General features: G+C 45.1%; 1 protein-coding gene across 2 annotated transcripts in view; it reads left to right on the forward strand.

Annotated features, from left to right (window-relative positions):
* The first annotated feature begins 10,567 nt into the window (after nucleotides 1-10,567).
* Nucleotides 10,568-14,964, forward strand: part of LOC103186241 (sodium- and chloride-dependent GABA transporter 1-like) — a 31,556-nt gene continuing 27,159 nt past the window's right edge. The window contains exons 1-3 of one of the 2 annotated variants that reach the window (XM_007905144.2): nucleotides 10,568-10,665; nucleotides 11,098-11,338; nucleotides 11,676-11,807. In XM_007905144.2, coding sequence (XP_007903335.1) covers nucleotides 11,107-11,338; nucleotides 11,676-11,807 — 364 coding nt within the window. In that variant the 5' untranslated portion in view covers nucleotides 10,568-10,665; nucleotides 11,098-11,106. Of the gene's footprint in view, nucleotides 10,666-11,085; nucleotides 11,339-11,675; nucleotides 11,808-14,964 lie in introns of those variants that run through there. The other variant, XM_042335012.1, reaches the window with a different exon arrangement.

Consider the following 14,964-nt stretch of genomic DNA (forward strand, 5'->3'; position numbering starts at 1 on the left):
GTGTGCTCTCTCACTGTGCGCTCTCACTGTGCTCTCTCACTGTGTGCTCTCTCACTGTTTGTTCTATTGCTGTGATCTCTCACTGTGTGTTTTCTCACTGTTTGCTCTCTCACTGTTTGCTCTCTCACTGTGTGCTCTCTCACTGTGTGCTCTCACTCTGTGCACTCTCACTCTTCTCTCAATGTGTGCTCTCTCACTCTTTGCTCTATTGCTGTGATCTCTCAGTGTGCTCACTCACTGTCTGCTCACTCACTGTGTGCTCTCTCACTGTGTGCTCTCTCACTGTCTGCTCTGCACTCACCGTATGCTCTCTCACTGTATGCTCTCTCACTGTTCTCGCACTATGTGCTCTCTCACTGTGTGATTTCACTGTGCGCTCTTACTGTGTGCTCTCTCACTCTCCTCTCTCACTGTGCACTCTCTCACTCTCCTCTCTCATTGTGTGTTCTCACTGTGTGCTCTCTTACACTCCTCTTTCACTGTATGCTCTCTCACTGTATGCTCACTCACTGTTCTCTCACTGTGTGCTCTCGCACTGTGTGATCTCACTGTGCGCTCTCACTGTGTACTCCCTTACTGTGTGCTTTCTCACTGTGCACTCTCACTTGGTACTGTTTTTTTCACTGTTCGCTCTCATATTGTGTCCTCACTCACTGTGCTCTTTCACTGTGTGCTCTCTCACTCTCCTCTCCCATTGTGTACTCACTCAATGTGTGCTCCCTCACTGTGTGCTCTCTCATTATGTGATCTCATTCTTCTCTCACTGTGTGCTCCCTCGCTGTGTGCTCTCTCACTGTACTCTCTCACTGTGCGCTCTCTCACTCTCCTCTCTCACTGTGTGCTCTCACTGTGTGCTCTCTTACTCTCCTCTCTCACTGTGTGCTCTCTTACTCTCCTCTCTCACTGTGTGCTCTCTCACTGTGCTCTCTCGCTGTGTGCTCTCTCACTGTTTCCTCTATTGCTGTGATCTCTCCCTGTGTGTGCTCTCACTGTGCACTCTCACTCTGCTCTCTCACTCTCCTCTCTCACTGTGTGCTCACTCACTGTACTCTCTCACTGTATACTCTCTCACTGTACTCTCTCACTGTGTGCTCTCTCACTGTTTGCTCTATCTGTGCGCTATCTCACTCTCCTCTCTCACTGTGTACTCTCTCACTGTGCTCTCTCACTTTGTGCTCTCTCTCAAGCTTCTCCCGTCAGACGCAAAGGCGGTTATCAGACATCAATTCCTGGATGAGAGCTAATTTTCTTCAGTTGAACGTCAACAAGACCGAGGCTCTCCTGATCGGCTCCCATCAGCGCATTCACATCTCAGGCGCTGACAGCATCACCATCCATGAATGCACTCTTCACTTTGCTAAGCCAGTCTGGAAACTTGTCATCTTGGTTAACTCCCAACTATCCTTTCTACCATTCTACCACACATCTGTGCCGTGACCCGCTCTGCCTTCCCCCACCTCCGCAACATCATCTGGCTGCACAATTGTCTCACACCACAGGCCACTGAACCGTTCATACACTTTTTCATTACATTGAGGCTTGACTATGCAAACTCCCTGCTTGTCGACCTCCCCAACTCCTCCCTCCATAGACTGCAGATCATCCAGAACTCTGCAGCTGTGTCCTCTCCCGCACTAGGCTGCATGACCCTATCACCCCCATCCTCGCCTGACTCCACTAGCTTCCCATCATACAAATACAGTTCAAGATCCTGGTCCTCACCTTCAAAGCCCTCCATGATCTTGCTCCCCAGTACCTCTACGAACTACTAACCCCCAACCATCTTGCCCGCTCCATCCGTTCAGCGGGCTCTGGCCTGCTTCACGTCCCCCACCTCGCTCTCCCCATCATTTTGGGCGGGCCTTTTGCCACTCTGCCCTTACACTCTGGAACTGCATCCTGCAGTCCCTCTGTCTCACCCCCTCCCTTGCCTCCTTCAAGATCCATCTCAAGAGCCTCCTCTTCGAGCATGCTTTTGAGCCCCTTGCTTCCAACCCTGCCCTCCATCCTCCCCAATCCTGACTTCCAACTTGGGTCCAAAACTTGACTGTCCAGCACCTTGGGACATCCTCCTGACGTGAAAGCCGCTACACAAATGTAATTTTGGTAGTGTTGTTATCGTTGGTGATTCAGCCTATGGGTGTCGAGCCTACACAGATGACTTAACTAAGTGGGCTGTGAAAAATTGGATGAACGATAAGGGAAAACTTTTGTTCCACAAGCAATATTGGCAACAGATTGGGAGAAGAAAAAGCAGAAATTTTTAACCCAAGTTTGGCACACGCCTGGACACCAAAAAGATGGTGTGCACAATAGCGACAATACCTGCTCGCTCGCTTTGCATGCTACTTGAACAAGCTGCCACAGGCTGCCAAGCTTAATAATAATAATAATAATAATAATAATAAGCTATCAGTAACAGGGGTGGTAAACTGTGATTTTACTTCTGACCCTGAATTAATTAAGTTAGCGACACTCCTGGAGTCAGGGCAAATGGAGAAACTTCCATTCTGGGCCAGAGGTAAAAAGCTTCTGGTGGAGGGGTTCAAGTTGTACTGATGAAGGGAGACCTTAAATCAATTTATTCCACCAAAACGAGTAAGGGGGTATTTAATTATGATGGCCCATGTGATCGTCTCCACAATGGGAGAAAAGGGACCAGGGAAATTCTAAGGGAATACTGGTGGCCCAATATTAAGAAGGAGGTTAAAAACTACGTGGTGGGTTGTATGTGATTCATTCAAATTAATCCAAACTCAGTGCCATGGAAAACTCAAATCGGGCATGTCCAAATGGGGTGCTCCTGGGAGAAGGTTTATTTCGATTTTATCGGACCCTTGCTGAAAACGGGCGGGCGTGATCGCCATTTACTCGTGTTCATTGACTATATGACTGGATTTACCATAGCCTTCCCCTCCAAGAGGTGCACGGCTAAAACCATATTCCAGAAAATAACAGACCAACTTATCCCCAGAAACGGGGTTATGAAAATTCTCGATTCTAACCGTGGAAGCCGTTTCACAGCAGACATAATAAAGTCAGTAACCCATAATCTGGGCAGTTGACATAATTTACATGGACCTTACCATCCAGAGAGCTCTGCAAAAGTTGAGAGGACTATCATACTCATAATAAAAATGCCCTCAAAAAGGTGTGTATCCAGAAAGGACTCAGATGGGACGAGCGAATCCCCTGGGTCTTGATGGGGCTTAACAATAGACCCCTTTTCAGTGACACCTTTTACCTCTTCCATGGAAGACAAATGATTACCGCACTTTGTAGACTCCAGCGGAAATCTCTACCTTGTAGCTAGAGGACTTTGAAGTGTCTTTAATTGATATCATAACTCAGTATAATACACGTCACCATTCTGAGAACACTTGCCACTACAAGCAAGGTGATTTGGTCACTTGGAAGACACATTACAGGTCCAGGACATTTCGAGAAAGATTCCACAAACCCAGCAAAATTGTGGAAGTCCTGAATCCTAAAACAACAAAAAATCCTCACTTCCAGAGGTAAACAGATAATAGTTTCAACCAACCAAGTCAAACAAGCATGAGCTTGTTTGACTTGGTTGGTTGAAACTATTATCTTCATATAAAACATTCAGGGAGACAATGGCGTGCAAGCCAATCCTTTCCTCGTGGTTCAGATATTGAGGAATGTGAGAATGGAAGTGCCATTTGAAAACTGGACAGTATAAACACCGAGAGGTGACAGTCAAATACACTTGTCAAATGTTCAATGGTAACATCTGGAAATAGTATTCTAAATTCTGGGATTGACCTGCTGATTATCAAAATTGAGTAATAATGAGCTGCCTTGTCATACATAAGAATATGTTTTTTATAGCAGTAACTGGCATAAGTCTCTGAGAACAAGATACTGTCTTTCTGTCTTCTGGCTGAACTTGAAGTGCATGCTCTTAGCAGATAGAGAGAGAACAGCAATAGCCATCCTTGGAGAGTGGTATGACAGAACAGAAAGTTTTGTGACAAACGTTTTGTTGGACTTTTGAATTCTTTCCTCCTGCAGATCGATAACCAAGATGTTATTTTCCAAACATATTAATTATCGAGAGCAGGAACTGTCATGGTTATCCTATTCTTGTAGTGTTTAGTAATGTGCAAATAATATAGATGTATAATTACATAATATTTTTAAGGGAAATGGGGAGGGCTGCCCCTTTAAATGGATTCTGTTGCAGAAGCTGCTTGCAAAAGACGTAGCAAGAGAGTACATTAGTTATACGAGCTGCAGCAATGTACAGGTCGAGGGTTGTTTGATTGACAGTCAGTTAACAAGCTGCCTGGAGAGTAAAATAACACGTGGGCGCCAGCACGGGAAAAGGCCCGAGCATTTGCATCATACAGTGGGAGGAGCCACACACCTATAAAAGGCAATGCTTGGCGCTCCTCATGGTCACTAATATCTCTTTACTAATGTTGTATTGTGCTGCATGTTGATATAGTTATGTGTGTCAGTTATATTTGATTCCATTGTTGTTTATCTTAAATTGTTATGTTCCTTATATGTAAGGTATCCTAGGGTTGCTCGGTCTTGATAAAGACCTATTGTTTCTACTGAATGTATTCTCGCGTTTCTGTAATATTCTAAAACAAGCAAAGAAGTAAGCACTTCAGAGAGTAGCTGTCGACATAGGAGCTCTGCTAGTGCGAGCAGACTCTGATTAGACATTCCAGTTACCAGACATTGGAGTTAACGGGGAATACTGATCTGTGTGTAACTCTGACTCGGTTGAGTCACCTTTGAATGGGGATTCACACCGACAGAGTTAGGAGAGAGCAGAGACCACTTAGTACGAACGTGCTACTAAAATTCACACGTACATTAAGCAGTGAGAACTGTTGCACGGATAAGGTAGAGGGGTCTCCAGAGGAGGGAAACAACCGTTATCAGGATTATTAATGTCACACCCTCCGCCCTCAAACCTCCAATAACAGATCCTCCCATTTCATTCCATTCAGCACTTCCCAGATCAGTGGCAGGTGGTTACAGGCACACAGTAAACTCTACATTGTCCATCCAAACTCTTAGGTCTCGGTAAGTTACACTCTTGACTTAGTGAGTTACTCTCTGCTCTCGATGAATTACTGTAGTTTCTTGTTATATCCCAAGGCTCGATGTGTGCCCAGTCATCATGTGCGTTATCTCCCCATTAGGACAGGCTTTTTCTGCAGCCTCAAAGACCTTGGTTGGGTTTGACATGGATACATTGTGTAAGTCAGGTATTGATCCCTGGTCATGTGGAATTGTCAACAGGGTTCTGAGTTATATGATTAGACAAACACAAAAATTCATTAACAGAATCTTAAAATAGAGCAGCCTCAGGGCCAGGGGGAAGGGACAAGGGTGGGGAAGGACGCCTGTAAACCATCCAATCCTGGGCCGCTCACATCTGCCTTTCCCTCCATCGCTCGATTCACCCACAGCCGCACCCATTTCACTCAGGGTCAGTCAAACCGAGCAGCATTTGCTATTGGAGAGATTAGTCCCGAGGAAAGGTAAGATTTTCAATAGAACCATAGAAATTGAGTTTAACCAGATAAAACCACACAGCTTGCCATTGTAAGTGCTGTCTGACAAGCTTCCCACTGCTTGGCCAGCTGGGACCATCCTCTACATTAGGGTTAGTTGTTAAGTTGCAGGTGGTACTTTCACACAACTTGTGTTCCTGATGTCCCCATGTACTGGAGTTGTCATTTAGTACTACTACTGACTGTAGTCTTGAAGCAATGATTTTGTTTTAGAAAATTTACATTCAAACTTGCTTTGGGGAGGAAAAACTTAATTTTATCAGGGGTAGGTAGCATTTGTCGTGAATTTCATCTTAGGCTTTATGGGTAGGGATTTGGGGATTTAGGGTTAGTCATAATTTAAAGCATTTTCCTCTTTTAGAGTCAGTTTTTTATGGTTTGGATTAGGCCTAGGAGTCTAGACTGCATTCCAAGCTGTATTTTTAAAAGGATCTTGAGGTTAAAGTATTTGGTTGATGATAGTCATAGTTTGAGCATGTGGTTATTTGATTCAGGTTAGCTATCATTTGAAAATTTAAACCTTAGTAGTTAAGGTTAGTTTTTTGGTCTTCGTTAACTGTACAGGCTGGGCTAATACATAATTACATGGAGTCCTGTAGCTCAGTGGTAAGAGCACTTGCCTCGTGAGCGAAAGACCTGGGTTTGATTCCTGGTAGGGCGAAACGTTGGGCAAGTTTCCTTACCCCACACGCCTCTGTTTACCTAGCAGTAAGTTGTTTACCTAGCAGTAAATTGGATTATTGTTATAATATTTAGAAAGAGTTTTCTACGTTTTATGAATTTAATGTTTACCAGGTTAATACCTGTATTAGAGTCCAAATTGTAGAGGTTCAAGAGTTCAACAGCTGCTTTTGGGGGCCATAAACTATTTTTTAATTAAGTGAAGGTTTTGTGGTCCCAAAGCCAGCAGGTCCCAAAGGGTTATTCTGTTTTGTATGTTTAACACTGTTACCATCTATCTGCCTGGTTTGGAGTTCAGGTATTCATCTTGTGGAGTCCTGTAACTCAGTGGTTAGAGCACTCCTCTTGCAAGCGAGAGACCTGGGTTCGATTCCCAGCGGGGTGAAACCTTGAGCAAGTTTCCTTACTCCACACGCCTGATAGTAATCCCTAAAGAAAAAAAACTAATAATTTGGTCACTCAATCCACGACAGTTTGTGGGATACTGCTGTGCGCAATTGGCTGCCACGTTTGGCCCACAAATATACAGTCAATTCACTTTACAGTATATTCTGTGAAGTGCTTTGAGATGTCTAGAAGATGTGAAAAGCGCTATATCAAATACAAGGATTATTATTGTTATCCCAAAGGTGCAGTCTCCTGTGCAGAAGATATTTATTTCTGTAATCTAAATTACTATTCAATTAAAATAATTTTAAAAAATTAAAGAAACTAAAGAATTAAAATAAAAAATAATTAAAAATAAACGGGTGTGAAGTGATTTGTACATGAGCATGAAGATCTTGAAATGGATTAGTTCTGCAATCTAATGATGCCTAACGAGAACTGAGATGATGGACCTGTGGAGTTGGGGTGATGGGGGTGGAGTTAGGATAATTGGGGATAGAGTTAGAGTTCTGGGGATGGAGTTAGGATGATGGCAGTGAGGAGTGAAGGTGAAGGGGGGAGTTGGGATGATGGGGGTGGAGTTAAGGTGATGGGGGTGGAGTTGTGGTGATAGGGGTCTGGAGTTGGATTGATGGCAGTGTGGAGTTGGGGTGATGGAGGTGGAGTTTGTGATTGGGGGGTGGAGTTGGGGTCATGGGGATGTAGTTGGTGATGGAAGGTGGAGTTGGGGTGATGAGGGGTGGACTTGTGGTAATGGGGGTGGAGTTGATGATGGGGTTGGAGTTCGGTTGATGGGGGTGGAGTTGGGGTGATCACAGGTGGAGTTGGAGTAATGGGAGGGTGGAATTGGTGATGGGGGTGGAGATGGGGTGATGGGGGATGGAGTTCGTGAGGGAATGGAGGTGATGATGGTGTGGAGTTGATGATGGGGATGGAGTTCGGGTGATGACCGGTGGAGTTGGGGTAATTGAGGGGTGTAGTTGGTGATGGGGGTGGAGTTGGGATGATGGGGCTGGAGTTGGTGATGGGGTGGAGATGGGGTGATGGTGGTGGAGTTGTGGTGATGGAAAGTGGAATTGTGGTGATGGGGGTGGAGTTAGGATGATGGAGGTGAGGAGTTAGAATGATGGGGGTGGAGTTAGGTGATGGGGGGTGGAGTTGGTGATGGAGGTGGAGTTGGGGGAATGGAGGTGGTGATGATGTGGAGTTTGGATGATAGGGATGGAGTTCGGGTGATGGATTGGGGTAATTGGGGGGTGTAGTTGGCGATGGGGGTGGAGTTGGGATGATGAGGATGGAGTTGGTGATGGAAAGTGGAATTGTGGTTATGGAGGTGAGGAGTTAGTATGATGGAGGTGAGGAGTTAGAATGATGGGGGGTGGAGATGGGGTGGAGTTGGTGCGGGGGTGGAGTTGGGGTAATGGGGATGGAGTTAGAATGATGGAGGTGAGTTAGAGTGATGGGGAATGGAGTTGGTGATGGGGGGTGGAATTGAGGTGATGGGGGTAGAGTTGGAATGACGGGGTGGAGTTGGGGTGGAGTTGGGCTGATGAGGTGGAGTTGGTGATGGGGTAGAGTTGGGGTTATGGGGGTGGAGTTGTGGTGATGGGGGTGGAGTTAGGAAAATGAGGGTGAGTTAAAGTGATGGGGAGTGTTGTTGGTGATGGGGTGTGGAGTTGGTAATGGGGTGGAATTGGATGTACTTGGTGATGGGGTGGAGTTGGGGTGATGGGGTGGAGTTGGGGTGATGGGGTGGAGTTGGGGTAATGGGGTGGAGTTGGGGTGATGGGGTGGAGTTGGGGTGATGGGGTGGAGTTGGGGTAATGGGGTGGAGTTGGGGTGATGGGGTGGAGTTGGGGTGGAGTTGGGGTGATGGGGTGGAGTTGGGGTGATGGGGTGGAGTTGGGGTGATGGGGTGGAGTTGGGGTGATGGGGTGGAGTTGGGGTGATGGGGTGGAGTTGGGGTGATGGGGTGGAGTTGGGGTGATGGGGTGGAGTTGGGGTGGGGTGGAGTTGGGGTGATGGGGTGGAGTTGGGTGATGGGGTGGAGTTGGGGTGGTGATGGGGTGGAGTTGGGGTGGTGATGGGGTGGAGTTGGGGTGGAGTTGGGGTGATGGGGTGGAGTTGGGGTGATGGGGTGGAGTTGGGGTGATGGGGTGGAGTTGGGGTGATGGGGTGGAGTTGGGGTGATGGGGGGGGTGGACGGCTGTGATGGGGGTATGGAGTTGGCGGTGATGGGTGTGTGGAGTTTGGTGCGGGTGAGAATACGGGTGGAGGAGACGTGAATGGTGGACCTGGGAAACCAGGCAGCAGATAGGACATTGGAGAATATTATGTCAAACTTGCATAAGTCATATTGTTGAATGCTAATTAATAAATAAGGACCAATTGACTAAAACCAATGGAAGGTGAACAGGAGGGAGAGAAAGTAGGAAGCAGGGAGAACTGAGTAGAGGGTGTTTGGTGTGATTGTGTAACTGGAGACCAAAAATAAGAGTATTCTACACATTTTTTTTGTTGAGAACATAACAGTATCATATATGACTCATGTAAAGTTATGTACAAGTCAGATTTTATATGACTTATACATAACAAAAACACAAGGACTGAACTGGCTGGAGACATTAAGGCAAGGTTTCAAAATAGAATTTTTCAGGCACATCATTTTTCAAAACAGCCAATTTCCTGTACTTTTCAACCTGTTTTATTAGCTGTAAATGTTTTATTTGAACGTTCCTGTTGCCTTCTCTAATTTTATTGTATTTTTCTTGCAAATGATACAAATGTGTGAATTATTTTAGAGTTGAAAGGATATCTTAAGAGTCTATTCAGTCATAAATCGATGTATTATACTTCTACTTTACACCAATCTTTTGGCTGTTGCGGGCTGGATTCCCCATTTGAGAAAGGCCCCTGGGCCGTTTAAGCAATATTTTGTGTTTCCGGAATGCCTGGAAGTGTGGTCAAAGAGTGAGATCTTGAGGTGCCTTGAAAGAGGGTTGGGAGGAAGCAAGTAGGAGGTACTCCAGGAATGGAACAGAGAGTGGGGGCAAAATGGTGATGGTGGGGCAGATGGGGTGGGGGGATATGAAGCAAGGTGTTTGCTGGGGTCGGGAGGTCGCAGAGGTGGGTCGGTAACCCGAGGACACCGATTTAAAATAGTTGTTAAAAGAAACAGATGGGAGGTGAGGAGAAATGTTTTCACACAGTGAGTTGTTTGGATCTGGAATGCATTGCCTGAAAGGGTGGTGGAAGCTGATTCAATAACAACTTTTAAGAGAGAAGTAGATAATTATTTGGGGAGGACAAGTTTGCAGGGCTATGGGGAGAGAGCGGGAGAGTGGGATTGAATTGGATAGCTCTTTTCAAGGAGCCGGCACAGACATGAGGGGCCTAATGGCCTCCTTCTGTGCTGTATATTTCTATGATTCTATGAGATAGGGTGGGAAGTGGGTGGCGGATAAAGGACATAAGGAAGATTTTCACTGGGAAAAGAAGAAGCTTTCTGTGAGGAAACTGCACGGCACTTGTCCTTGTTGCCCCCCCGCGGTGACCAATTATTATTATTATTATTATTATCTGTCCTGACAATGAACCTCAAAATGCTGACCTCACTTCTCTCTTTCAATCACTCTCCCTTCTCTATCTCACGATACTCTCCCTCTTTCACACACACTCTCTCAATTACTCTCTCTCCCCTCACATTCACAATTACTCTCTCGCTTTGCTTTGTCCCTCCCTCTCTATTTCTTTCTCTCCCACTTTCCCTCACATTCTCTCTCCCTCTCTCTCAATCACTCTATCAATCACCCACTCTCAATCTCCTCTCTCTCTCCCCCTCTTTCTCTGACACACCTCACACGCCCTCTCACACAGTCTCGCTCTCTTTCACACCCCTCCCCCCATCTCACACATACACACTCTCCACTCTCGCTCCACTTCACTCCTCTTTCAATCCCTCTCTCTCCCAATCAGTCGTGCGGGTCACTATGTGCAGCGGCTGAAGCCGGCGGTTGCTCAGGACGTGGTGGATAAGGTGACGCGCTTTACTGGCTCCGAGTCGAAGCTTTTCTCGCTGCTGCTTCAAACGGAATAATATGCGCTCAGTAACAGCAGCTCCTGAAACCACCACAGGCTCCAGGCACGACATGTGGAGAGTTTCCATTCATAATAACTGTGACCTGCCCCCCCTTTCCTCTCTCTCAGCCCCCCATTTTCCTCTCTCTCAGCCACTATTGTGAATGATGATAATGATTATCAAAAGCTAAAAGCCACTATTCAGTAATCTTATCTGATTATAATGTTTATATCTCCGAAGACCTTTGAGATTATCAGAATGTCTTTTGTTCTCAAACACTGTTGTTGACAGAGGTGTGAGCCTGACCCTCACTCCATCGCTGGTGATGGAGCCTGACATCTCCTTTCTATTTAGCTGTGAATTTTTCTGTTGTTCTGGGTGACATGGAAGGATCCAGTGATGGGGAAGACGGGGGAGGTGTCGTTGGAGATCGGCTGCCATCCAGACCTCCGTGAGGTCCTGCCCAGGGAAATGGTTGAGCCGAAAGGCAAGCAGGCCGTGAAGAGAAAAGCCATCCCAGAGAGAGGAGCATGGAAAGGGAAGTTTGACTTCCTGCTTTCCTGCGTGGGGTATGCCATCGGACTCGGGAATGTCTGGAGATTCCCGTATCTCTGTGGGAAAAATGGAGGGGGTAAGAAATCCATCCATTCGACTTAAAAACGGTCACTTCTATGAACATAACCTGAACTTTATATGGTTTCATCCTTAAGCCCATTCTACTGGACATCTGCGATAGTGGAAGGTCAGCGCGACCATTCTCAGCTTGCTCCATGCTGAGTTTGCTGCTCTCAGCCTATGGCTTAATTAATGCCTTCCCAGGATCAGCCAGGGTCCCTGCTCCAGTCCCTCTACTGGAATGTCAGCAATGATGCCAATCTGTGATTGTGGGGACAGTCAATGCTCCTTTAATGCAAGTGTGTTTGCCTGAAGCATATGACATGCTAACGATTCCCTGTCTCCTATTCCAGGTGCCTTCCTGATCCCATATTTCCTGACACTGGTATTTGCTGGGATCCCTTTGTTCCTACTCGAAACTGCTCTGGGTCAGTACACATCGATCGGAGGCCTGGGAGTCTGGAAGCTGGTTCCTATGTTTAAGGGTCTGTATTTCTCCACTAATGACTGACATAATATTGAGAGTTGCTATTTGGCAATTGCTTAATAATAATAACTCTTGCATTTGATACATTGCCTAAGTAAGGAAAGAGTTAATGGTTAAAGGTTTCTTACTGCTGTTTTTGCACTCTCCGGGCTCTGAAGGAACGGTTAAAGATCCTGCAAATTCCTGATGAGATGGTCAATGCTGTAAGCTTGATACCATTGCTGGATGACCATATCAGTTGTGGTACATGTTGAACAAAAAATTCACATATTGAAAGATCATTGTTTGCAATGCTTTGCACTGGGACAGAACCCCATCTGAGGGTGTTTTATGACTTTTGGGATGTCATAAAATAGAAATTAGCATTTTTGGGAATGAGAGCATGACGGACAGATAAGGTCTCTGGTACATACCACCCTGCATGTAGAAGTTAGACCTTTTGGGTTTAAAAGAAGATTTAGTCAGTATTAGTGAGTTGCAGATCTGAAGACTCCCAGTACCTATTCTCTCCCAGAGACGGTAACCCTGGTTGCTACCATTATTGCCCATTGCGATACTCTCAATATTCTTCCGCAATTATTGACTGTTGAACTGTAGTAAAGGAAACAATTATTTAACATCTAAATTGTATGCATACAATTGTCTTAAAGTAAAATTACACCTATAACTGCTATGATTCCCCAAGGAATAAGCTACACCACAGTGTGGATATATTTCCAGTTGTTTAATTCAAGTCTCAATCCAACTGACACCCGTCTGCCTCTGAACACCTTCGCTGACCTCAGTCGCTGGGGTTTATATTCAGAGATTCAGTCCATCAGGTGATTTGACACCTGATCTCACTGAGGCCAAAATTTACACCAGATGTCAATAAGCATGAATCTTTTCAGAAAGAATGTCTGACATTCATTGCATTCTCTCTCTTACATCTCTGGACTTTCTCCTGAATCTCTTCTATTTTTTTGTTATCAGTCTAGTATCTCTTTGTTTGTTATCTTTCTTCCTCTGTTGCTCTCATCATTATGCCTTTTATACATGGCTTCTTGTACAAACTCTCTCCTTCCTCAAAATCTTTCTAACTGATGCTTCTTCAGCTGTATCAATCTTGAAGGTTTGTGAACACTTGTTTGTTCTATTGGGTTAGCAGTATTCCAGGGCTCTCTGATGACTGCACACCCAGCCTGGTTCATTGGCTGTATTTGGAAGGGCAGACCAGTCACTGGGGGCAGGGACTTTTCCCATCCTACTCCCATAACCCTGCAAGTTAAGCCCCTAATGTGATCCTAGCGGGAAAGCTTGCTCGGCACTATGCAGTATTAGCTGACTAGACTCCAGCAGACTTTGGGACCCCCACGTCTTGGCTCTTGCCAACCTGCTTTCAGGAATAAGGTAAGCAGAATGTGTCCCTCCAGAGAGAGTGCGCATCTCTGCAATTTCCATGTGTAGGTGGGATGCATGGAATTCTCAGTTTGATTTTAATACTCTTAAAGCATTGTGATGGATTTCAGCATTAGGTCAGACACCCGACTGACCAAAATAAATTATTGTTCTGCAGAAGCACCGCTTTCAATCCTGGCAATGATATCTATGGACACATGTCATAAAAGCTTAATGTTGGCATTCAGATTAAAACTACTATTTTTCTTGTTCCATTTCTCTTCCTGCTCTTTTTCTCACTCAAAAAATGCTTCTATTTTTAGACATCACCTGAATGGTTCAGTTCTTACATTAGAATACATTAGAATATACAGTACAGAAACAGGCCATTCGGCCCAACTGGTCTATTCCGGTGTTTATGCTCCACATGAGCCTCCTCCTCCCCTTCCTCAACTAAACCTTCAAGCATAACGTTCTATGCCTTTCTCCCTCATGTACCTACCAAGCTTTCCTTACATACATCTATGCTATTGTAGCCATACTTAGCATAAAACATGCCAGCCATGTCACCATACCCAGAAACCTCTCCATCTCCTTCTGGTCTTGGTCTTTTCATAGTTGCTTCACCCTTGTCAATGTCAATATCCAATCCTTTCGCTTTATTCGGGGTCATAGATATTTGGCCTCCTGTTATGAAAATTCACATTTATCTTCTCATTTAGCTTTATGTTTTACTGTCTCCATATTCCCTCAATCTTCTATCATGCCTTTCCTGGATTCCCCATACACCAGTGTGCCCGAATTCACTGCACCCTTTAATTCATCCATTGTCTGACTCATCCTCTTCTGGAATACTTCCTATGCAGTTATGATCTCAAATGGCATTTGCAAAACACTATCACCCGAACAGCATGTTAAATAATAATAATCCTTGCATTTGAAATAGCGCCTTATCACGTCTTTGAGACATCTCAAAGCTCTTCACAGAATATACTGAAAGTGAATTGACTATATTTTGTGGGCAAAACATAGTAGACAATTGCACACAGCAGTGTCCCACAAACAGTCGTGGATTGAAGTGACCAGTTTATTATTATATTATTTTTTGAAAGAATTATTACCCCAAGAAAAGCGAACTGCCAATCGACTAACAACTGGGTTCCTACTTACTGCTATGAAAACAGGCGTGTGGAGGAAGGAAACTTGCCCCAAATTTTGCCCTACCGGGAATCGAACCCAGGACTCTCATTTGCGATGCACTATTAATGTTGTTGAAAGTGCGCTTTTTTCTGCTAGTTTCACTTCTCGGTATGATTTTGAGAAATCTAACCAATTAAATCTGCAGCTGAATATCGGCAAGATGGAAGCCATACTGTTTGGCTCTTACCAATGGCAGATGAGATTTAATGTGAAGAAATGCAAAGTGTTGCATTTTGGTAGGAAGAATGAGGCGAGGCACGCAATTGGCTGCCGCGTTCGCCCACAAATATACAGTCAATTCACTTTACAGTGTGTTCTGTGAAGCGCTTTGGGACGTCCTCCCGACGTGAAAAGCGCTATATCAAATGCAAGGATTATTATTATTATTATTATTATAAGCTAGCTGGTACAATCTTAACAGAGAGACCTGGGGGTCCATATAAGCAAATCTCTGAAGGTGGCAGGGCGGGTAGATACAGGTGTTAAAAAAGCATACAGGATACTAGGTTTTATAAATAGGGGCATAGAATTCAAAAGTCAGGAGGTTATGTTGAATATTTATAAAATGCTGGTTAGGC

This window comes from Callorhinchus milii, unplaced genomic scaffold (genome assembly GCF_018977255.1).
Source record: "Callorhinchus milii isolate IMCB2004 unplaced genomic scaffold, IMCB_Cmil_1.0 Scaffold5, whole genome shotgun sequence".
NCBI classification, from domain to species: Eukaryota; Metazoa; Chordata; class Chondrichthyes; order Chimaeriformes; family Callorhinchidae; genus Callorhinchus; species Callorhinchus milii.